Here is a 25,614-nt window from a genome sequence, read left to right on the forward strand (position 1 = left end):
CTTGGTTTAAGTGGAAATGGAATCTTTTTGGAGATTTGTTAGTGGGCTGTATTGTCACTTTATGGAACCAGAGTTTTAAGAACTAGCTTCATTTTTCTCCTAGTAGTAGTAGTTGGGAGTCCCTCTGAAAAATAGAAATTTAAGAAAAACATAAATTACTATTTTGAAATTCTACCATTAAAGTTTAGGTCTTAGAAGGCAAAGTGAGAAATGAAAGATTTTGGTCACTATTAGAGAAAAATCAAATGTACAAAGCATATAGTTTATATTTAATGTTATTTTCAATTAATCTTAAGTATTTCAGAAAATGTGCCTACCATAATTATATATTATTTAATATATAATAAATATTATATAATCAGTATTTATGGACTTAAATACATTTAAAAAATATTTGACTAAATTTTCAGTATTTTATAAACTATGTATGAGTCATGAATATACAAACATTTTATCAGAGTTATAAAAGGATTGCATATTCTAAATTATGGCTTCCATCAGCTATTCACTTTTTTGTGGATTATGTGATAAATGAAATCATGGAAATGAACATTTTATAGCTATTACTAATAATTATGTCAACAGCCTTTATATAGGACTGTTTCAAACATTAACTGAAAATCAAGGTCTTTCCATCCTTTATACCAAGAACATACCTATGTGAGCAACATACACAAAAAATGACCTAGATCCTTTTGATGAGTAAATGATTTTCCTGTATTTTCTAAATATTCTAAATATATTTGCTAAATTTGAAAAATGTACTCCCTCATTCTAGTTAGGATCCCATTTATAATATTTATTCCACTACATTTATGGTTTTGTGACCAATTTGAAAGATGGTGTATCATTAAAAAAACAGATCAAATTAGCTTCTTCAACTCCTTATTATATCTGGTAACTGTACTAAAGAAACTGGCTTTGAATACAGCAAGTCCCAGTCTGTGAAAGTTGTAGGCAAGTACAGCACTTGTGCAGAGGTGAGCTATTACATGACCAAGGGTAAACTGTCACAACTATATACAAAGAAGGAAAAGAAGATATGTAGGAAGAGATCCATTACAGTAGCAAATGTTACCTATTATTTCTAAGGTTTTAAGCTATTTTGGAATTATAGGAACTGAAGGGCAATCTTTTTAAAGATGTATATAAATGGTTTAGTTTTAATATTTATTCATTTATAACATAAAAATAAGAATAGAAGTAACTCTTAAAAAAATAGACCACATAAAATGAGCATTTTAATACAAATCATTAGAATATATTTATACTATATATAAATCTATACATTAGAAGACGCTACTGAAATTTTGCTCTACAGACTATCATTCTAGAATTCTCTTTAAAACAACCAAATCACTGGGAAGAATTAGATGATGACTGTGAAACAGATTCTCCCATTACAATACTACTTCTGTCATTTAGAGTTTTGACAACAGTTGTAGCTGGAGACTGTAGCACTTTACGAGAGAGCCTCATTCTTCCATCAGCTGGATCACGTCCAAAGTATTTCACCTATATTAAAGAAACAAATTTACTTTGAAAGTTATAGTACAGTGATTGACATCCAAATTAGAAGATATTTAAATTTACATAGTGCAAATAAAACACTGATTAATGTTTTTACTTGTCTGTTGAAAGCATAGCTCAGTGCTAAGTAGAGGTATATGCTAATAAATATAATTTGGTTAAACAGTGATTATAAAAAAAAGAGACCAGCATTTAGTTGTCCAATTATAATCTTCTGTTAGACTCATCTGTGCCTTCCAGGTCTCTACACTGGAAGAACAATGAAAGCCATGGTCAATGATTCTAGATAAGGGATTTCTGAGCCTAATGGTGCTACAAACTATACAGGATTATGCTTGGGTCATTTACACTATTTCTCAAAAAGGACTATCACACTGGAGATTATTTGGCTTGACCTTAGACAACACAAATCAGGGGGAATTGTGGCAGTTTTAAAGTCACTTCCGATGTTAAAAAAACAATCTTATACAGATATATCTTAGTTTTTATTCTTCTCCAGAGGCTACTTGAACAATGGGACTACAGATTGGGAATAAACTAGAAACCTTAGCTACCCGGGTCATGGATGATAGGTGTAGCTGGAATGTGGTATGGAAGAACAATAAAACAAAAGAAACAAAACCATACCACACCAGACTGGCAATGACTTCCTTTATTCACTCATAAAAGACTATAGAAAAGGTCAAACAACATGGCTTTCATCAAACTTAAAAACTTTTAGCCTTAAGCAGTGTAGAAGCAATTAAAGTCTCAACTCCTCAAATATGACATTCGAGGCCTTCAACAGAGTTATTACATTTTCAGGGTTCTCCTGTCCTATCTGCAAATCACTGCACAGTCATCACTGACCTCATGTATTTTTAAAAGCTCTAAAGGGGACTACTGTTCTAACTAAACTATAAGCTAGGGTAAAGAATTGCACCTTAAATCTTTAGTGAGTCTATTTAAGAGCAAACCTAAAGTTTAAAAAGCACAGCATATAAATAATGTAAATCACAGATGTTGCTTTGATTCTTTCAGCTTACTTAAAAAAAAAAAAAAATTCAAACTTCGGATATAATTTACAACATTAAGGGTAAAAAGTTGAATACAAGTACCTGAATTTCTTGGCCAACTTCTAATCCTAAGGCAGTGGGATGTTTAATCTGAAAGAGAACATGTTAATCTATTAGTTGTTGTATATAATTTCCTAATATCCATAGTAGTACACATTTTTTAAGTAGAAACAGCTTTATTGTTTTTTTGATTTATAAAATCTGTTGATAAAGACTTAATACATAAGTATTCAGATGATAGCAAAAATTACTGAAGACCTCTATACTTTTAGATCACTACTGCTATTACAAGTATTCAAATGTCTACTTAGTGTGTATTACATTTGTAAAAATGGACCTTACTGAGCTTGTCTTATAGTATGTTAATTTTTCATTCAATAATATGTTGAGGACATCTTTTTACAGTGGTGAGAATGGACATCCCTGTTTTGTTCCTGACCTTAGGGGGAAAGATCTCAGTTTTTCCCCATTGAGGATGACAATAGCATTTGTCTTTTGTATATGGCTTTTATGATCTTGAGGTATGATCCTTCTATCCCTATTTTCTTGAAGGTTTTTATCAAGAAAGGATGCTGTATTTTGTCAAATGCTTTCTCTGCATCTATTGAGAGGATCATATGGTTCTTGTCCTTTTTTTTTATTGATGTGATGAATCATACTGATTGATTGGCAGATACTGAACCAGCCCTGCATCCCAGGTATAAATTCCACTTGGTCGTGGTGTATAATTTTTTTTAACGTATTGTTGGATCTGGTTGGCTAATATCTTGTTGAGTATTTCTGCATCCATGTTCACCAGGGAAATTGGTCTATAGTTTTCTTTTGTAGTGGGGGTCTTTGTTTGGTTTTGAAATCAAGGTAATGCTGGCTTCATAGAAAGAATTTGGAAGTTTTCCTTCCATTTCTACTTTTTGGAACAGCTTTAAGAGAAGAGGTGTTGACTCTTAACTTAAATGTTTGGTAGAATTCCCCTGGAAAGCTATCTGGCCCTGGACTCTTGTTTTTTTGGAGATTTTTGATTACTAATTCAATTTCTTTACTGGTTATGGGTCTGTTCAAATTTTCTATTCCTGTTTCAGTTTTGGTAGTGTGTATGTTTCTAGGAATTTGTCCATTTCTTCCAGATTGCCCATTTTATTGGCATATAATTGCTCATAATATTCTCTTATTATTGTTTTTATTTCTGTGTTGGTTGTGATCTCTCTTTTTTCATTCTTGATTTTATTTATTTGGGTCCTTTCCTTTTTCTTTTTGATCAGACAGGCTAGGAGTTTATCAATTTTGTTAATTCTTTTAAAGAACCAGCTTCTGGTTTCATTGATCTGTTCTGTTTTTTTGGTTTCAATAGCATTAATTTCTGCTCTAATCTTTATTATTTCCTGCCTTCTGCTGGTTTTGGGTTTTATTTGCTGTTCTTTTTCCAGCTCTTTAAGGTGTAAGGTTAGGTTGTGTATCTGAGACCTTTCTTCCTTCTTTAGGAAGGCCTGGATTGCTATATACTTTCCTCTTATGACTGCCTTTGCTGCGTCCCAGAGGTTTTGGGTTGTAGTGTTATTTTCATTGGCTTCCATGTACTTTTTAATTTCCTCTTTAACTTCTTGGTTAGCTCATTCATTCTTTAGTAGGATGTTCTTTAGTCTCCAAGTATTTGTTACCTTTCCAAATTTTTTCTTGTGGTTGATTCTGAGTTTCATAGCATTGTGGTCTGAAAATATGCATGGTACGATCTTGATCTTTTTGTACTTGTTGAGGGCTGAGGACATCTTTTTATATCAATGTATGAAACAACAGAGTATTCAATTATGTAATTTGTTTGATATCCTAAAGATGGTCATTTAATGTTTTCAATTCTGGTGTTGCAAATGTTAATAATTACTGAATCTAGGTGTAAGGTATATGGGTGTTCAGTGTACTGTTTTTTCAACCTTTCTGTAGGTAATTATTATTTCAACAATTGTGTATTCATTTACTCAAATTATCCTCTCAAAACAAAGTCCTAATGTTGAACTTCTACGGCCAAAGGTACTCATACACATTTACCAAACACTCTCCAAAATGTTTGCCCCAATCCTGTCAACAGTATCTGAAGTATATGAGAATGTCCATTTGTTTTACCATATATTTACCCACACTGGGAGTTTTCAACTATATGAAAGCTGAAAAATAGTAACTTAGTTTTATTTGCATTTAAAACAATTGCTATTGCTATTGCTCTTTCTTACTGATCCATATAATCCCTTTGTATATGAAACCTCTCTCATGTTATATACATTTTTTCCCCTAAGTTGCTACTTGCCTTTCAGCTTAATTTTGCCACATACTTTTTCCCCCTTAATGTTTGTTTTTGCGACAGAGTGTGAGTGTGAGCAGGGCAAGGGCAAAGAGAGAGGGAGGCAGAGGATCTGAAGCAGGTCCTGCACTATTGGCACAGAGCCTGACACAGGACTCGAACACACAAACAGTGAGATCATGACCTGAGCTGAAGTTGGACACTTAACTGAGCCACCCAGGCACCCTTCTGCCATATACTTAAATTTAATCAATTTATTTACATTTTTGGCTTTGATATCATGCTGAAAACTATTTCCCCAGTCCCAATATTATTAAAATATCCCAATTTTCTGCTAGTGTCATTCCTCAACCCCACTCTCCCATGCCCAGATTTTCTTTTTCTTCCCTCATCACCTTAAAATGTTTTTTTTGTTTTTAACAGCTCCTCAAAGCAGATGGGATTTTGGTATTAAAAAAAGTAGACATCAGGGGCACCTGGGTGGTCAGTCCATTAAGTGTCTGACTTCGGCTCAGGTCATGATTTCACAGTTCACAATTCTGAGGCCTGCATCAGGCTCTGTGCTGACAGCTCAGAGCCTGGAGTCTGCTTCAGATTCTGTGTCTTCCTCTCTCACTGCTCCTCCCCTGCTCACACACTCTCTCTTTCAAAAATATACATTTAAAAAAAAAAAAAAGAGTAGATATCAAACCAGCTACTCCAATATGAATTATTAAATAATCTTTGTTTCTTCACAGACTGAAAATGCAACTTTTAGAATGTATTATGTTCCCATGCATATACCTGGATGACTTCTGGTCTCTATTTTCTGTTGCATAAATTGTCTATTTCTGGGTCAGTAATACACTGTTTTATTCTGTATAGCTTTATATTTCAAGGTTTGGCAAACCAAATACTCCTATTCTCTGCCCCCCCATAGTTTTCTTGAATAGTTTCGTATTTTTAGATTTATCCTGCCATGCTTGGTTGGCCAAGAAAAGTGGCAAGACAGGGCTACAACTAGATATTTGTAGTTAACTGCCACGTGTTAACTCTAGATGTAATACTCAAGAATGTTTCTATTCCATCATGAAAGAACAAATATAAACATTTGTGTTAAAGAGTATAAGAACCTTTTGTCATTTTTAGTTTTCTTTATTTAGGCTAGTATTGGAGAAAGTACACAATCCTCATCAACCCAGGTAATTTCACTATGATTATTTTAAGGCAGTTTTATATTTTTTTTTAATTTTTTTTTTTAACGTTTATTTATTTTTGAGACAGAGAGAGACAGAGCATGAATGGGGGAGTGTCAGAGAGAGAGAGGGAGACACAGATTCTGAAACAGGTTCCAGGCTCTGAGCTGTCAGCACAGAGCTCGACGTGGGGCTTGAACTCACGAACCGTGAGATCATGACCTGAGCCGAAGTCGGATGCTTAACCAACTGAGCCACCCAGGCGCCCCTTTAAGGCAGTTTTAAAAATAATCAAGTTATTTATTTTTTTTTACCTTTCGTTGATCAAGTTGTGTGTTATGAAGCAGTACTGCAGTCATATTTGGATATAGTTTAACCATTACTCCAGTGTCTCTGAAAAGGAAATAAGCCTAGTTAAAATAGTAATATCTGTGTATGTACTGATAATCAAACTGATTATGTATTCATATGGGAACAAAGTAAACACACACACAATAAAAAGTAGGATTCTCTAACTTATATTTTCAATTGAACATACAACCCATATTTAAATACTTGTGAATCAAAGTACAGAGAAAAGATAAAAAGGACAAGCTTTTAGACTGTATATTTTTCTGTATTTCTTTTCATAGTATTTCCCAAAACATTTTGAAATGACATTAAATATTTTATTTTACTTTTAAATGTTTATTTATTTATTTTGAGAAAGAGAGGGAGAGAGAATCACAGGCAGGCTCCATGCTGGCAACACAGGGGCTTGAACCTATAACCGTAAGATCATGGCCTGAGTTGAAATCAAGAGACAGACACTTAACTGACTGAGCCACTCAGGTGCCCCTCCTTTGGTTTTTATTCTTTATTATTCATTTCATATCACTTTGAACATTCAGGCTACATCTGATATAGTTTTTTTTTCTTCTTAGATAGTGGATTTTCTCATTCTGAAAATCAATCTTTTCAGCTGATGTTGAAGCTGACATTTTAAAAAATGTGCTCCTTAGGCATTAAGTAATACTATCTTTACAACAAACTAACAAGAAACTACCAGAAAAAGAAGAAAGAGAAAGGAAATATTGCTAGGTCTTTTCTGGGCCTGTTTACTATTAGAAGATTTAAATGGTGGGAAATTTGGTTTAAGAAAACAATTCAGATATAAGAATATATTAGTACAATCGCAGAAACATCTTATTGAAAACAAACTAGTATAGAAAATAAAATATACCTTAAAAATAATTAATGATTCTATGGTAATTGACATAAAATCTAAATACCTTATACTTTCAAAGTACATAATGCAAATGTGAAGTTAATGTGCACTTATAAATCTTATAAAAACCAGAAAAGCATTACCTGATTTCAGTTATTGTGGCAGTATACACTGCTCCAAATTCTAGTTGGTGCTCTTGCTGTAAGTGCAAAATAAGTCATAAGATTAATAAACAGCAACAGAAAAGAAAAAAGTATTATAAGATCTATACTTACATCATCTCTGCAGATTTCAGTAATGAAGTCTCTTGCTTCATGCATAGCACTGGGTGTTGGTGCAAATACAGAAAATGTTTCTTCATCCACCTGACTAATAGTTACTCCTTTTAAAAAGATAATTTAACATATTAAAGTTAACTTGCTCATGTGAGGGGTGCCTGGGTGGTCAGTCAGTTGAGTGTCTGACTCTTGGTTCTGGCTTAGGTCATGATCTCATGGTTTTTGAGTTGGGGCCCCACACTGGACTTTGTGCTGACATCACAGAACCTGCTTGGGATTCTCTCTCCCTCTTTCTCAAAATAAATAAATAAGCTTCAAAAAAAAAGTAGATGTGACAGCAAGGGATTGACCTGTAAATAGCTGGGCAGGGTTGCGTTATATTTAGTCACTGCTTTAGGAATGATAGGATTCATTCACCAATAAATACATATTGCACACCTGCTATGTATCAGACATTGTGCTAAGCCCTAAGGAAACAACAGTGAGTCACTGTCCCTGTGCCCTTGGAGCCTACAGTTTGGCAGGAGAAAGCATATAGGAGTTCTAATTTTGGAAGGTTTGGCTTTGCTCTCTTAATTATGAGTAGAAACTATACTATAATGTTTTCCTCACCTTTTCTTCTTTCTCTTACCCTTTAGAGTGATGAACAGACGGGTAAGGGATGAAATTATGTCAGTTTATCAACTAAAAAGCTGGTTAAGGCAACTCTGCTTCTCATTTTCCCTCAATAACTTCAAAGCTGGTAAGTACTAGGTAACTTAGATTGTTTCCAGAAAAAACAAAGTATACTATTTCTATACATACTCTTTAAATAAAATAGCTTAAATAAGACTAAGTGAAAAACAGAATAGAAGATTACAGCAAAATCCTCTAAAGTTGAAAACTCAACATTTTTCTAAATGTTCAATTTTAAAATGTTGCAAAGAAACTGATGAATTCTAGGTGATCCTTCTTGAATACAGTTAAGGATGAATGCTGATTTATTAAGAGGCATACAGAAAACGTAAAGACATGTCAATGTTACATTCTTTTCTCTTGTTTTCTTAAACATATTTTTGGAGCATCACAATAGAGATGAAATGGACCCTTACATGGCCTAGCATTAAAACCCCAAACTTCATACAACTCTCACCTGTTTCAGCCTGAAGCTTTTTTAAGTGATATCCACCTGGTCCAACAAATTTTGCCCGTTTTGATAATGGAACCTGAATAGTTTCTGAAATGTAGTACAGACAAAATTATAAATAACTCAAATATGTATATGAATATAAAACATGTCTTGATCAGTCAAGATTTTTTTTGACTTAGACACATGTAAAAATATTTCATGTAAAATAGAAAAATAGTTATTTGACTAAAGTTTTTCAAAGTTCTAATGTCTAAAAATATCTCCCCAAATTTAAAGCATTTTCACTATGGAAGTATTTATAATATTTCTGTTTTATGTATGGAGTTAAAGGAAATTTAAAAGTAATAACATACTTTTATATATTAATGTTTACCTTATCATGGAATAAATAATTTTAATGCGTTACCTACAACAGGTCCATTTTCTTTTCTAGATGCTCGAGGTTTTGAAATCGTTTTGTTCATAATCTGTAAGATCTCCTTCTTTGCCACTACAAGAGATAAAAACATGATAAAAATTATAACTACAGTTGACCTTTAACAACTAGAGACTAGGGACATCTACCCCTGCTTAGAAAATTCGTGTCTAACTTTTGATTCCCCAAAACTTAACTACTAATAGCCTATGTTGCCTGGAAGCCTTATCCATAACAAAAAAGTTAAGTAATACATTTTGTAGTTTATATATATTACACACTGTATTTTTACAAAGAAGTAAGCTAGAGAAAAGGAAATGTCATTAAGAAAACCATAGGATGGGGTGCCTGGGTGTCAGTTGAGCATCCGACTCTTGATTTTGGCTCAGGTCATGATCTCATCATGGTCCATGAGTTCAAGCCCCAGGTTGGGCTCTATGCTGACAGCATGGAGACTGCTTGGGATTCTCTCTCTTGCTCTCTCTGCCCCCCTCCCTCTAAATAAATAAAAAACATTAAAAAATTAAAAAAAGAAAACCATAAGGACCAGAAAATACATTTACAATACTGTATGTTTGTTTATTGAAAAATATTTGTACACAGGCATATCAGGTAGCTTAGTTAGGATGGGGGGCTCCCTGTAGAATGGCAGAGCTTCATAGCCTGATTGCCTAGGCTCAGTAGTGGCAACCTCTGGGTGGCCTGCAGGTAGCAACAGTTGTGTGGAGACAAAGTATAGCTGCCTTATCTGCCTGGGCATGTACCACAGTCCCATGGCCATTCACCTGACACCTGTGGCCACTTGTGAGTGCACTGGTCTCCAGGGGTTCCTTGAGGCCAAGGTGCCATGGTGGGGAGTGGGTCCCTCCCCAACCCCACAAGCACTGAAGACTTTGTGCAGGGACTCCTATGCAGTGCTGTCCTGCCCTCTGGGCATGTTCCTCCTTTAGCTGAGGCTTCTGCCAGCCAGCCCTGGGTGCTTGACAGGACCACCCTCTCAGCACATTGGGTGATCTTCAGCCCAGCACAATTATGGGCCTCCTGGGGGGCTGCTGATGGCCTGAGAAGGCCTCTCGGGATAGTCAAGAGTATAGCAGGCATGACCTTTGTGTGAGATGCCTTTAGTTGGTTGGATGGAGACTGGGATGGGCAGTAGAAAATAAATGCCTTTGCTGTAAACTTAAAAAAAAAAAAAAAAAAATCCACATATAAGTGGACCCATGCAGTTTGAGCACATTGTTCAAAGGTCAACTGTATATAAAATAAAGGAGATCAGATATAGCAGCATTCTTAGTTTTTCCAGAGTAAAACCCAAATTCTTTAACTTAATAAACAAAGCTCTTCATATCCTAATTACCTTTACAAGTCTACTTATAATCCCCCCTTCTCCATAAATCCTATAAAAATTGAATTTTCTCTGGTCTCTTATAAAGGTTGTTACGTGAAATTTCATTTTCTAAAGTGGTATTTTATAAACAAGCCCATTTTCAATAATAAGTTTAATGCGAATTATAGTTGCCATGAACAAATGAACAATGATGGAAAGAGAATCAGGCACACTGGGTTAGCTTACCTGAGGCTTGTTGAATGGCCTCCATTACAATTTTTATTGGTATTCCGGGTAATTTAATATCAGCCTAAGATGGAAAAGCCAAAGAATGATATAAATATTACTTCATGACATTATTTAAGTATTATGCAAGTGAAACAAAATAGGTTTTAAAATACCTGTAATGCGGTTATTCCCTTATTAGTGCCAGCTATTTTGAAATCCATGTCACCATTGTAATCTTCGATTCCCTGAAAGAATTTAAGAAAGTATGATATGGTTTTAAACAAAAATAAAATTCATCCAGTTACTGTAGAAGAATTAAAAAAATAGCTTTAGAAGTAAACCATGTCTTCTGAGACTAAAAACAAAGAAGTGTCTTCTACAGTAACTACTGCTTCTCATTTGTGACTTTGTAACTATTTCATCACAAAATCACTTTAAAATCATGTTCCTCACATAAATACATAAGGATTCATTTACAATCACCCTAAAGTGAGACATTATAAATATTTATAGTGTAAATATGTGTATATATATATATATATATATTTACTCACATCCTATAAAATTCAAGGCTAGTATTCAGAAGAAGAAAGTAAGCACAAGGACCTTTATTTCTCAAGTAATTATTATTCTTCTAAACATACAATGTTTATAAAATGTTTATAAAAATGCACAATCTTCACTCTTAAATATTTGAAAATGTGGATATACTTGCCAGAATATCTGTCAGCAATCGATAATCTTCTATTTCATCCTTGTCAGGATTGTTTTTAGTGACCAATCCTATTGCCACACCTGCGACAGCAGATGAAATTGGAACTCCTATAGTTGAGAAAAAGAACTTGTGTGTAATGTGTATATCAGCCTAACACACATATCTATCATACTCTTGACATTTATTTTAATGTAGGTGAATAGTGTTTTAAATTGACAATCACCAGAAGTAAGTTGGAGAGGTCATCTGACTACCTCATTTCTTTTTAAGCATACGATAAAAGCCCCTTAAGACAATTCTAACAGGTAATTACTGTTCTCAGCAAAAACCTCTATAAACATAGCAACCTTAACTCCTAACAGAATCCATCCATCTTTTTGCTTTTGGTGTGTTTATCTTTTTTTTTTTGAAAAGTAACCATGTATTTGGTAAATTCTTCTAGCTTGAACCCCTCAGTTTACCTTTCCATGAAAGCCATCATTAGGTTTTGTGTATCCTCCCAGAAAATTTCTGTGCCCAAATATGAATTGTAGTGTAATCTTCTTTACTTATGGAAGCATACTGAATGCTCTCACTCTCCTGCACCTTGTTTTTTTCACTTAATAACATACCTTGGATATTGACACATGATGCCACACAAAGCTCCACCTTCTTCTTTTGAATGGCTGCAGAGTACTCCCCCCCTAGGTTTACAGGCCACATAACAGAAGTGGGATTACTGAGTCAAAGGGTGTGTGGGTTTACATTTATTATAATTCTGTCAAACTGCCTTCCAAAGAGTGTAGCATTTTATATTTTTACTGGCAGTATTTGAGGTTCTACATTCTTAATTCCCATCCAATCTCCTGACCTTTGTTCAGATAAAGGGTAAAAATGTAGCTTATTGTTTTTAATTTGACTTGTTTTTATGAGAAGGGCTAAACTTCTTTTGAATGTTTATAGGAAATATAAAAATAGATTATTTCCTAGTCAGTTGACTTTCTTTATTGTGATTTATTTTCCTGTACAGAATTTTAAATTTATATGCAATGATGGTTCCTGGATTCTGCCTAAGATGGTTTTTCCTAAGATTTTGATAAAATCTTCAATGTTTCATTTTTATATAAGCATTAAAAAAAAAAATTTTTTTTTTAATGTTTATTTATTTTTGAGACAGAGAGAGACAGAGCGCGAGTGGGGGAGGGGCAGAGAGAGAGGGAGACAACAGAATCTGAAACAGGCTCCAGGCTCTGAGCTGTCAGCACAGAGCTGATGCGGGGCACGAACCCACGAACCGTGAGATCATGACCTGAGCCGAAGTTGGATGCTTAACCGACTGAGCCACCCAGGCACCCCAAACATTTTTTTTTTTTAATCACTTGGAATTTATTATAAAGGAGTGTGGCAGGGGAATCTCATTTCATATTCTCTAAGTAATGTCACTTATGCCCATGGTTTTTAACCATCACCTATAATGCTGATGACCTAAAAAATCCCTCTCGCCTGCCTACTTCTCTTTGCTAAAGCCTTACATCTGTATACCCAATAATCTGCCTTGGACATCTCTTGCTAAATGTCCCAAAAGCACCTTAAATATATATACATATATTCAAAATGTAATTACCCCCAATAAATCCTTTTTGTCTTGCCTTTCTTATCTTGGTTGAATGCAACTAAGACACTTATGCCAGAATCAACACTTCTTTCCTCATGTCCTATATCCCATGAAGTCACAAAGATCTGATAGTTTATCCTTTAAATATTTTTTTTTAGAAAGTTGTCCTTTCCCCTAAATACTGAAACATCCATTGCTACTCCTTTAGTCCAAGTTCACATTATTTCTTGCTCTGACAGCATTCTCCCTGTCTGGTTTCCCAAATTTTAGTGTCTCCCCCCAACTCTCATTCTCTCCTACTTCATCCTCCAGGGCTAACATCTAAGCTGGGAAAAACTACCAAAAAGAAAAAAAAAATCAGATTAAAAAAAACCAAATTCAAATCAAATCTACATAAAATTCTCTGAGTTCCCCATTATCTCCTTTCAAGAAATTTTTATACATTTCTATGGTCAAAAAAGTTAGGGAAATAGTATATATCCTATTTCTAGAGATTCAGAATTCATACTAGCATATTAAAGTTTCTTTAACTCATATTAAATAAACCTGCTTAACCCTGCTCAAATGTACTTTAGAACAGAAAAATTTTCAATAATCAATATCCAGCAGGAACACTAGTTCATAGAACACAATACGGAGTTGTTAAATACTAGCTTTAATTTCAAAATCCTTAGCATAACAATAACCTTTAAAATCTGGTCCCAATTTAATATTTTTTTCAAATACATTTCAGAAACACGCTATACTGCTTTCTAACTTTATACATGTTGTTCCCTTCGAATGAAATATGGTCCCTGCTCCTAATGACAGATCAAAAACTACTCAACCTTTGGAACAAGATGAAATGTAGCTGTCTCTATGAAGCAAATTTTCTTCAATCTAATTCTTCATCTATATTGTACATATTTATGCCTTTTACCTATTTGTATTATCTTTCTGATTTGTTAGTGTCTTTGGGTTTTTCACACCTGTAAGATTTAAAAAAATAGGTACCATTTGTATCTCTGGAGCACAGGACAGTGCCTGATATAGGGCGTGGCAAGCACTCAGGTTTTGAGTTGAATTGTATACACTTTGTTGGCTTTTCCCACAGGACTTGACATTCCTTCTTGTCAAATTAAATTTTTTTCTATTTGGCTTTTTTTTTAATCCTGTTTTTTACATTTTTTAGAGATCAAAATTGTCATTTAACTATCGGTTACCTACTCCTTTTTAGCAGTATCCTTTTTTATCAGCAGGCCAGTTTTCTCAGTTCAGTAACAAAAACATTGAAAGGGACAGGGTTTAGAATGAAGTATCCTCAAGCATTCCACTTGAGGTCTCACTCCAACATACTGATCTGATTCTCTTATCTCCTCTGCTCATCCTTCCACCAGTTATGAAGGTGCACCTATCATCCACCTCAATTTCTGCATCATTTACAGAAAGATCATAAACTGTTTATCTCTAGATACACAGCATAAGCAACATTCCTCACACCCCCCTGCTCCAAATCTAGTACTATTTTCGAAAAATGGAACATTAGTTTACTATGACATGTTTTAAGTCAGTCCCTTCTGGTCCCTTCTCTTCACAGTCCCCTTCCTTCCTAAAACACTTATACACCTTTCTTTTCATAATCTATTTAAGAGTCTTCTACAGTCAAGTTCACTGAGTTATGCTTTACAGAAAATACTTTCCTTTCTTTCAAAATTAAAAGCTTTTTGTGTCCTTGGTATACCACATTCTGATTTTTCAAATACTGCCAACATAGGTCAGTTTTCTCATCCTGAAAATTGTCTTTTTAGGTTGGGTTTTTGTCTAGACCAAAAGATCTGAATTCATTTAATGCAGTTAAAGGCTCTCTCTTTTAACTTTATCTTTCAGTTCACCTTTTTGAGAATATGTTGTGTTTTCCAATGTGAAATTGCAAGACTGAGGAATTCAGGACCCACAAGGACAAGGACTTCATTTTGTTCATCTCTGTGTCCCAAGGGCTTAGATTAGTACTTGGCACAGGAGTGACATACAGTAAAGATTTGTTGAATGAATGCATGACGGTGAAAACAGCAACCTTAAATACCAGATTCTGTTTTCCTTCCCCTAAACACAACTGAAAATTGCCTTTAGCATTTTTTTTTTTTTTTTTTTTTGCTTTGGCTTAAGTTTTCATCTTTCTAGATAATGTTATTACATATTCACACCATTCTTTCATCTCATTCTTGGTTATGGTATCCTTTCTATCCATTTCTCTGTACTATAAATGTGTGAACTTAGAGGGAACTCCTTGTATGGCCTCTTGAGTATCTTTAGGTTCCTTTTTCTTCTGAATGGCATCATTGGTGGGATGCAGGAATTGTTTTCAGAGCCTCTTAACATGTTGACTCTTTCCCTTTTGGTGTTTTAGACCCAGAGATTATACTGAACCACCTGCAGTCTTCCTTCCTAAAATTCTGTGTACCCTTCTATGGGTGGTATTGTTCTTCTTTTATCTTGCATAAATTGACTAGAAGATTACATGGTTACTTTCTTTTATGGGTCCTAAATACTTGTGCTTGGTGATCCAAACTTCCTTAGTGAATGGAATCAACTGCAGAGCTCTTTACCTTTTGGAAGGTGAGAAAGCTCACTGCATCCCCAAGGCAAGTAAATAATTTCAGTGTTCTGCTTTTTGCCAAAGATAAGAATTCTAGTAGATATCTGTATAGTTGAAGGTGTACTTTGATCTTGCTCTAGTTTAGTTTGGTAATCTGTAATCTGACTTCTCCAAGTCTTAGTAAAACCCATTTTTTTTTTTTAATTTTTTTAACGTTTATTTATTTTTGAGACAGAAAGAGACAGAGCATGAATGGGGGAGGGTCAGAGAGAGAGGGAGACACAGAATCTGAAACAGGGTCCAGGCTCTGAGCTGTCAGCACAGAGCCCAACATGGGGCTCGAACTCACGGACCGCGAGATCATGACCTGAGCCGAAGTCGGATGCTCAACCGACTAAGCCACCCAGGCGCCCCAGTAAAACCCAATTTTAAAGAGATCTATATTTAATACTAATCAAATCCATATAAAGCGTTAGTAGTTTTGAGACATAATCCTTTTACCTGCATCCATTAATGCTAAGCTTCCACCACATGCAGATGCCATTGAAGATGATCCTATGGAAAGAAAAATACTTGCTTTATAATATACTGATTTTTTTAAGTGTTGAAAATTATTATATTGGTTATTTCCTTGTACATATTCAGTTATCTTTCCTTCTTTCTTTTTATTTATTTTTTATTTTTTAAAATTTACATCCAAATTAGTTAGCATATAGTGCAACAATGATTTCAGGAATCGACTCCTTAGTGCCCCTTACCCATTTAGCCCATCCCCCCTCCCACAACCCCTCCAGTAACCCTCTTCTCCATATTTATGAATCTCTTCTGTTTTGTCCCCCTCCCTGTTTTTATATTATTTTTGTTTCCCTTCCCTTATGTTCATCTGTTTTGTCTCTTAAAGTCCTCATATCAGTGAAGTCATATGATTTTTGTCTTTCTCTAATTTCACTTAGCATAATACCCTCCAGCTCCATCCACGTAGTTGCAAATGGCAAGATTTCATTCTTTTTGATTGCCGAGTAATACTCCATTGTATATATATACACCACATCTTTATCCATTCATCCATCGATGGACATTTGGGCTCTTTCCATACTTTGGCTATTGTTAACAGTGCTGCTATACACATGGGGGTGCATATGTCCCTTCGAAACAGCACTCCTGTATCCCTTGGATAAATGCCTAATAGTGCAATTGCTGGGTCGTAGGGTAGTTCTATTTTTAGTTTTTTAAGGAACCTCCATACTCCTTTCTTTTTAAAAGCAATTAACACAAGCTCTGCTAAACCACAAACTACAGGACTACACAATCCAGTATGATAGGTACATGTAGCTACATGTAGCTACTAAATTTAAGTTAATTGAAATAAATTCAGTCCCTAAACTGCATAGCAGAGATAACTTTCATCATCATATAAAGTTATATTGGGTAGCAATGCTATAGGAGATTCTAAGAAACCTCCCACAAAAACCAGCACACCTCTTTTGTTGCTTAATCAGATGTCAATTAAAGATACAGGCTCTGGCTCTCTCACTGGACCCTAAGTCACACCCAGTAGAGAACAGAAAGTCTCTAATTTAAATTCAGAGGGTGTTTTTGTTTTTTAAAAATATTATCTGATCTATGTCTGATATATCTTTGAGATCTCTGTGATCTTTCTATCTCTAATGACCATACCTTGCCTTGACCTGGGTACTTAGTTTTAATTTAAATTTGATCTTATAATTCAGACTCTCTCTGCTATTTACTTGTATCTGTGATATATGATAGGTGTCCCCTACCAAATGGATCACTCTCTTCTGGTGCTTTCTTGCTGTAAGCTGACCTTGTTTATTCTAAAAATAAACATCCCCAACTGGATAAGTTATAAAAGATAAAGAGAAATATTCACTTTATATTGCTTTAGAAACATCTCATTGACTAAGAACAGAGATTTAGACAGTATATGATTAAACACATTTTTCTTTTGTAATGGACTTGGGCACTGTAGTTATAAGCATAATGTAACATTAATTATGAAAAGAATATATAGAGAGAGTTCTGGTCTTTTTGACTAGAAAAAATTTATATTAATACTCTACCATTTGACTCTAGGACTTCAGATGTGACTCTTATGGTGAAAGGAAAATCCTTGGGGATAACAGGATACAAAGCTTTCTCAGCAAGAGCACCTAAATTAGAATAGAAAATAATAAGGATAAATGTATTAAGTCTCTGTAAGAATACCATTTGAGTTTACAGATTTGTACTCACCATGCCCAAGTTCTCTTCTGTTCACACCAGTGACTTTGCCAATTTCATTAGTTGCATAAGGAGGAAACTTAAAAAAATAAACACATATACATAAACAACCAACATGGAAAGATATCTAATCTATATTACCAAAATAATAACAAAAGTTACAAAACAGTAGAATCCCATTTTTTTTTAAAGTACATTTATATATGTAGAAAACGTCTGAATATCTGAAATATACAACAAACTGCTAAAGGTATCTATTTCTAGTGTGTATATGAGCCAGAGGGGAAAATGGATGGTTATGGGGACTTAATAACAATGACAAAGTATTACATTTTTATAATAAAAAAAATATATACAAATTAAAAAAAATGCACACTGAGGAAATAGAGATCTTTTTCAGTAAGGGTTTTCTTTTAGTCAGAGGTTGCAAACTATTTTATTTGACCAATACAGTATCTCAAAGGAATATGAATTAGTTGTAGTCATCTAAAATATTGGGAAATTTCCCATAAAAATTTGGAATTCCAGTTTCTTAAACAAGATATTTTTATTTAAGGGGTGTCTGGGTGGCTCAGTCCGTTAAGCATCCAACTTTGGCTCAGGTCATGATCTCACGTTTCGTGAGTTCGAGTCACACATTAGGCTCTCTGTCAGTTTGGAGCCTGGAGCCTGTTTCAGATTCTGTTTCTTCCTCTCTCTCTTCCCCTCCACCACTCAGTTCTGTCTCTCTCAATAAATAAACATTGAAATTAAAAAAAAATTTTTTTAATAAAATTGATTTTGAGAAAGAGAGAGAGAGTGCAAGTGGGGTAGGGGCAGAGACAGAAGGGACAGAGAGAATCCCAAGCAGGCTCCACACTGTCAGCACAGAGCCCCATGTGGGGCTCAAACTCGTGTGTGCAAGATCATGACCTGGGCTGAAATCTAGAGTCAGATGCTTAACTGACTGAGCCACCCGGGCACCCCTAACAAAGTATTTTTAAAAAGGAGTGATGATGGTACATGAATCTGATCAAGCCTCTGGATCTAGCCATCAATTTTCAGGAATGCAGTCAATTTTCAGGAGATAGAAGGACAGAGAAACTTGCTGGATTGCACCATGAGTGTGTAATCAGCAACATGCAGACTGTGGGGAACTCTACAGGTCAGATGGCTCTGGGACTTCAACAGACAGACTGAAAAGAAAAGAATGTACTGGAGGAGAAACCTATAGATTAAAAGAGAAATCCCAAATTAAAAAAAAAAAAATGGACAAGACTATAGTGTCTAGGGATGTACACTAAAAATGCAAGGAAGTAATTACTATAAAACTTAGCAGAGTAGTTATTTTTAGGGAAAGAATGATATTGAGACTAGGATGAAAAGCATGGAGAGGTTTCTGGGGTGACTGGGAACATTCTACTCTCTACCTTGGGTGGTAGTTTGTAAGGGTCTCTGCCTTATAAAAACTCATTATGCCATCCTTTTATAGGTTTTTCAGTATCTGTGTTTCATTTTACAATAAAAAGTTTAAAAAAAATGAAATGATATAGCAGGGGCACCTGGGTGGCTCAGTTGGTTAAGTGTCTGACTCTTGATTTCAGCTTAGGTCATGATCTCACAGTTTGTGGGTTTGAGCCCCAAATTGGGCTCTGCATTGACAGGGTGGAGCCTACTTGGGATTCTCTCCCTCTCTCTCTTCTCTGCCTCTACCCTGTTTGCTTTCTCTCTCAAAATAAATAAGTACACTTAAAAAATTTTTTTTAAAAATCAAATGATACAGCAATAACAGCCTATATCCTTTTCATGCCCCACTTCTTTTCCCAGTAATCAGCTAGAGCTGCATTTTTCAGAACTGCCCTTTTAAAAAGACTGTCATGTGCTGTGTAGCTCACAATGAAGGATATGCTTCACTCAGTTATAATTCCTCTCTGGCTTCTATAACATCTGGGTATATCCAGAACAGGGTATTTATCAAGGACTGAAAACCTGTGAAAATCTCCAGGTTTCTGGATATTCTCTAGCAATTACTGTCTACATGAAGTGTTCTCTATTATTTATAGCAGACTCAATAAAATTGACATGTTGGGATTCTGGGCAGCCAATAATGGTCACTCAAAAGTGAAGAGACTTGCTACTTTTATACCAGCCTCCCTGCATATATGCTTCAAATACTAAAATTAAAATGCTATATATGGTGTCTGGTTCCTTAGAATTAGTTGTAAATAAAGTCAATCACAAACTCATAATAATTTCACATAAAGTAATTTAATATCAAATACCTTAGAGTTCTTTTACTATTTATCAACTGAGTAAAAATATGAACATTTAAATGAACTAAAGGGAGAAGGTGATTTGTCGTTTGAGGTATTTGAAAAGTCCCAGTTTTGCTTGACACATGTGAATGGGTATGACTTTTTCTTGACTAAAACAAAGCTGTCTACTATACTTTAACTTTTAGGTATGATTCAGAACATGAAGTTGTTGATTGAAGACTATGGCTTAGCTCTCTAAATTCCGTTCTGCATGTAAGAAAACAATAGTGCCCAAATCCACCTTTTTTTATTTTATTAAAAAAAAATTTTTTTTTTTACATTTTATTTATTTTTGATAGAGAGAGACAGAGCACAAGTGGGGGAGGGGCAGAGAGATGGAGACACAGAATGTGAAGCAGGCTCCAGGCCCTGAGCTGTCAGCACAGAGCCCGACACGGGCCTCGAACTCACAAACCGCAAGATCATGACCTGAGCCGAAGTCGGACGCTTAACTGACTGAGCCACCCAGGCGCCCCCCCAAATCCACCTTAACAGATATATAAAATGAGCACCGTAAAATATTAATAGAACCGAGGTAGTGGGCATATAAGTATTTACTATAAAGTTCTTTCAACTTTGTTATATCCCAGACATTTTTCATAGTAAAATACTGGAGAAAAAATTTATCTTACCTCATAGTGCAGCATGAAATTTTTATCTTTTATCCCACTACAAACAAAAAGCATAATATTAAAAACATCACATAGATACAAAAACATGATTTCAAAGAACTTAAAAAGATTTAAGGGTATCTAAAAAATAACTAGGTATTAAAGAGTTGGTCTGAAATTGAAAACCAGAAGAACTAGAAGGATGAATGTCAGAGACAGTATTTTTTTCTGGGACTTATAAATGAATTTTACACAGATTTAGAAAATAATTTTGCTTTATAAGCACTTTAATATTCAATTTGAATACTAAAGACAGTAGACATTTATTTTTAAGCATTTGTAACTACTGAGAGAATCTCAAACGTTTAAACACATTAGTTAAATCTCAGAATTATGATCTTTCTCCCAGTCAACATGTGAAATGAAGATCAATAACTGAAATGATATATGGGAGAGCAATCAGGAGATCAGAGAGGCAAAGATTTTTTCAGGGTTTGAAATGAGAACTGTTATGACTCTGTCTAGAACAATGGGGGGAAATAAGGATGAGAAGAAACACAATTCCTGAAGTAGGAAACCAGATTTATCTTTAACTGAAGAAAAGACTAGCATATATAGGGTCTTAGCTCAAATAGTGTCCCCTTTGGGTGGATGTTTAATTACAAAAAATACCTCTCTCCGCTGATTATTTAAAAAGTGCTGGATTAGGGCTAAATCTGCATAATCATAAGCCACAGTCTTGGGAAAAGAAATATAAAAACCTGACTCTAGAAGACTAAAGGAGTAATAGATTTGATTTGGGGGGCTAGAGAGAAGGATATGCATCATTAGCCCAGCACCTGCATTTTACAAGTATGAAGAAACCAAAAACCAGCATGGCTGACTGATGTGTGTGTGCCCTCTCACTAACATAGGTTACAGACCTAAGACTAGAACATAAAGAAGTGCCCTGGCCAAACACAGTGCTCTTTCTTATGAAGCTGTGTTGCCTCCTAGAAGGGAAAGGAGTCAAAGTGAAAAAGGGCAGGGCAACCAAATTGGGGCTCAGATGGGAATTTAAAATACAAAATATAAAAGCTCCCCCCCAAAGGATTATGATTACAATGAACAATCTCACCTTATACACACAGCTGCATTGTCAATTTTATCAGAAAACTGAAAAACAATTAGCAATGCTATCCTGAAAATACTGGGGATTATCCTCATAGGAAGAGTGCGACAGAGTCTTGTGGTCTTCTGAGACCCTCACCAAGGGAAAGGGAAGCAATGCTGTTAGGCACTGAGGAAAGAAAAGAACTGTGGCTATGAGTCCCAGGACTGATGCAGTAACGCTGGTGAAGACTGTAACACAGATTCTCATCATCTAAAATTGATCAACAAGATATTATTGCTGATTTTTTAGGAAAAGAGGAGGAGAGCCAAGTATTTCTGAACACAAATTCCAACGTGGCTTGGGATTAGATAAAGCTTTTTTTACTTATTAACAGCCTCCAGATTCTTTTTAGCAACTGGGACTCTTGCTTATTTATTTGCTCTCTGGTTTGTAATTGAAAAACCTACTTATATCTCTCCTGAGAAATGGTTCTAGAGACAGAGAATAAATGTACCCATGTTAAAAATACCTTAAAATCACTATTAAGTAAACAGAAAAATAAAGTACAGATATATAGGTTTAAAAAAGTAATAATGAGGGGAGCCTGGGTGGCTCAGTCAGTTAAGCATCCAACTCTTGATTCTGGCTCAGGTCACGGTCTCACTGCTGTGAGATGGAGCCCCATGTTGCGCTCTGCACTGGGCGTGGAGCCTGGTTAAGATTCTCTCTCTCTCTCTCTCTCTCTGTCTCTCTGTCTCTCTCTCTCTCTCTCTTTCTCCCCCTCCCCTGCTTGCGCTCTCTCTCTCAAAAAAAAAACATAAATAATAGTAATGAATAATATACTATGAGCTTCAATTATATGCTGTAAGACCACAACTTCAAGACATATCAAATGTATGTTTTAGAACATAGCAAATGTATGTTTTAGAACATACCAACATACTTATAACTTACCAAAAAACTTAACTTACTTTATGGCTGTTATAATTCGGTCTGACTTAATACTGGATTCTAATGAATCAAACGTAACAGTACAAAGTACCTAAAATAATAAGAAAAAAAATTGTCAGGCTTTAATTTACTAACAATGAGAAGAAAATAAAATATCTGAAGAACCCAATTAGTTATTAAAGAAATGGGACAAATTCTATACAAAGCTTGTCATGCTACTTAACACAGTAAACATTTATTCATTTTATAAATATTAGAGTTATGTGTAAATCTCAATAATGCAAAGGTGTAACATCACAGACTACTATGTAAAGCATTGTACTAAAAGTGCTGGGGGAGGACAGAAAGAGGAAGGTATATTTGACCATATAGGAAGCCTCAATAAAGGTCTAGCCAATAAAACTGCCTACTTAAAAAAAACCCAGTCTCATTTAGAGGGACACAATGTAGTCCAAACACACATCCTACAGCACATCATTCACAACATCTGAGATACAACGTACAAAAAAATAAGAAATGGGAATCATTCTTCAGAGAAAAGACAATGAATAGAGATTGCCCCAAGCTAATTGAGATCCTGGATTAACAAACAAGGATCTTTAATAGCTCTTATAATTATACTTAAGGACATAAAAAAGAACCAATAGAAATTCTAAAACTGAAAAACACATTATCTTATAATGCAAACGAGATGACAAGAGTCAATAAACATGTAGATAGATTAACAGAAATTGCCAAATCTAAAGAACAAAGAAGAAGGGGTGTGGGACTATTTCAAAAGGACTAACATATATACTTACAATCCCATAAAGAGAGATAAGAGAGAATAAGGTAGAAAAGTATTTGAAGTTTCATTAACAATACAAATTTACAGGTTCAAGCTCAGGAAACCCTTAGTATGATAAATACAAAGAAAACTACACTTTTTATAGTTATATTGTTGAAAACCAAGACAAAAAGAAAATCTGGAAAGCACCAAGACGAAGACAATTGGAACAATGATTTGAATGCATCTTGACTTTTTATTAGGAGAAAAAATAAACAGTGGAACATTTTTTAAGTGCTAAAAGAAAAAAAGCATCAACTTAGAATCTATACCTTGCAAAAACATTCTTCGTATGTGAAGGCAAAATAAAGGTATCTTCAGATAAATGAAATATAAGAATTTGTTGTCAGAAGACCCACAGGACAATAGCAAAGGAAGTCTTGTCAGATTGAAGGTAAACAATACTAGATGGAAACTTAGATCTTCAGGAAGAAATACGAAGCATCAGAAATTATATATGTAGGTCAATATAAAAGACTATCTTTGCCACTTACCTTCTTAAAATACATGATTGTTTAAAATTCAAGTTGTAATATTGCCTTGTGGACTTTATAACATGTAGATGTTACTCATGAGACAACTACAGCATAATGTGTGAAATAGTACAAAATTAACTCTAAAATGAAAAATTAATGATATATACCGTATTCTCAATAGTCACCACTAATAATGTAAAGATACAGCTAAAAAGCAAAGAGACATATTAAAATGGAATTCTAAAAAAATATGCAGTTAATCCAAAAAGGAAGAATAGAAAAAAAAAACAGGGGGCAATCAGAAACAAATAATAAAATGACAGGCTAAATTCAATCAAATCAGTAATTAAAACCAAACATCAATGGACTAAACACTCCAGTTAAAAGGCTGAGGCTGTCAAAATTGCTAACAAAAGTATGCAGGATATCTTAATTGAGTTATTTTTAAAATTTTATTAAAAGGCATAAAAGAAAACCTGAATCAAGAGTGAGGCTATTTACTGTAAAGACTGTGATTTAAATTGTAAAAATATCATTTCTCTGTCAAGTTAATTTATAAATTTAGCACAATACCAATCCAAATCTAAGGACCCCCCCCCCCCCCCCCCCCCGAACGTAATTTAACACTGAAATTCAAATGAACGAACAAATGCACCAGAATAGCTAAAACAATTTTGAAGGGCAGAGGAGAATAAAAAGGGAGGATTTTGGGTGCCTGGGTGGCTCAGTAGGCTAAGCATCAGACCTCAGGTCAGGTCATGATCTCGTGGTTCATGGGTTCGAGCCCTGTTTTGGGCTCTATGCTGACAACTGAGAGCCTGGAGCATGCTTCTGATTCTGTGTCTCCCTCTCTCTCTGCCCCTCCCCCGTTCTCTCTCTCAAAAATAAACATTAAAAAAAAAATAAAACAATTAAAAAAAGGAGCATTCGGGGCGCCTGGGTGGCGCAGTCGGTTAAGCGTCCGACTTCAGCCAGGTCACGATCTCGCGGTCCGGGAGTTCGAGCCCCGCGTCGGGCTCTGTGCTGACTGCTCAGAGCCTGGAGCCTGTTTCCGATTCTGTGTCTCCCTCTCTCTCTGCCCCTCCCCCGTTCATGCTCTGTCTCTCTCTGTTCCAAAAATAAATAAACGTTGAAAAAAAAAAAAAAATAAAAAAAAAAAAAAAAAAAAAAGGAGCATTTGCTCCTCATATATTAAGACAAACTTTAAACCATAATAACTAAAACAGTTTGACACTGGCCAAGGAAATTCACAGAACAGAATATAGTTCAAAAATATATTTATAAGCTCAGAATATATCAACATTACAAGTCAACAGGAAAAATGAATTAGTAAATAAGTTGTAAAATTGGCTCATTCTGGAGGTTTCCACCTCACACCGTATGTAAGAGTAAACTCCAAGATAGATTAATGGTCTAAATTTGATAGCTACAACCAGAAAGTTAACAGAAAAATTAGGTGCACAATTTTGTGACTAGGAGGGTAAGGAAAGATTCCTTAAATAAGACTTTAAAAACACAAATCACAAAATAAAAAAGAGGAAGGATTATCTACATCAAAACTAAAGATTTCAGGTTCACTCTTCACAAAGCTAAAAGGCTTATGA

The 25,614-nt window shown here is 34.9% G+C and overlaps 1 protein-coding gene across 2 annotated transcripts in view; it reads right to left on the minus strand.

The window, feature by feature from the left end:
* Positions 1-1,219: 1,219 nt before the first annotated feature.
* Positions 1,220-25,614, minus strand: part of PNPT1 (polyribonucleotide nucleotidyltransferase 1) — a 48,380-nt gene continuing 23,985 nt past the window's right edge. For both annotated transcript variants that reach the window (XM_030310640.2, XM_030310641.1), the window contains 15 exons: positions 22,729-22,799; positions 20,686-20,722; positions 17,772-17,838; positions 17,600-17,689; positions 16,020-16,073; positions 11,350-11,456; positions 10,808-10,879; positions 10,653-10,716; positions 9,071-9,154; positions 8,668-8,751; positions 7,533-7,639; positions 7,401-7,456; positions 6,365-6,443; positions 2,628-2,675; positions 1,220-1,515 (listed from right to left, as the gene is read on the minus strand). In XM_030310640.2, the coding sequence (XP_030166500.1) occupies positions 1,357-1,515; positions 2,628-2,675; positions 6,365-6,443; positions 7,401-7,456; positions 7,533-7,639; positions 8,668-8,751; positions 9,071-9,154; positions 10,653-10,716; positions 10,808-10,879; positions 11,350-11,456; positions 16,020-16,073; positions 17,600-17,689; positions 17,772-17,838; positions 20,686-20,722; positions 22,729-22,799 (1,179 nt within the window). In that variant the 3' untranslated portion in view covers positions 1,220-1,356. The remainder of the gene's footprint in view (positions 1,516-2,627; positions 2,676-6,364; positions 6,444-7,400; positions 7,457-7,532; positions 7,640-8,667; positions 8,752-9,070; positions 9,155-10,652; positions 10,717-10,807; positions 10,880-11,349; positions 11,457-16,019; positions 16,074-17,599; positions 17,690-17,771; positions 17,839-20,685; positions 20,723-22,728; positions 22,800-25,614) is intronic.

This window comes from Lynx canadensis, chromosome A3, assembly GCF_007474595.2.
Source record: "Lynx canadensis isolate LIC74 chromosome A3, mLynCan4.pri.v2, whole genome shotgun sequence".
Taxonomy (NCBI): Eukaryota; Metazoa; Chordata; class Mammalia; order Carnivora; family Felidae; genus Lynx; species Lynx canadensis.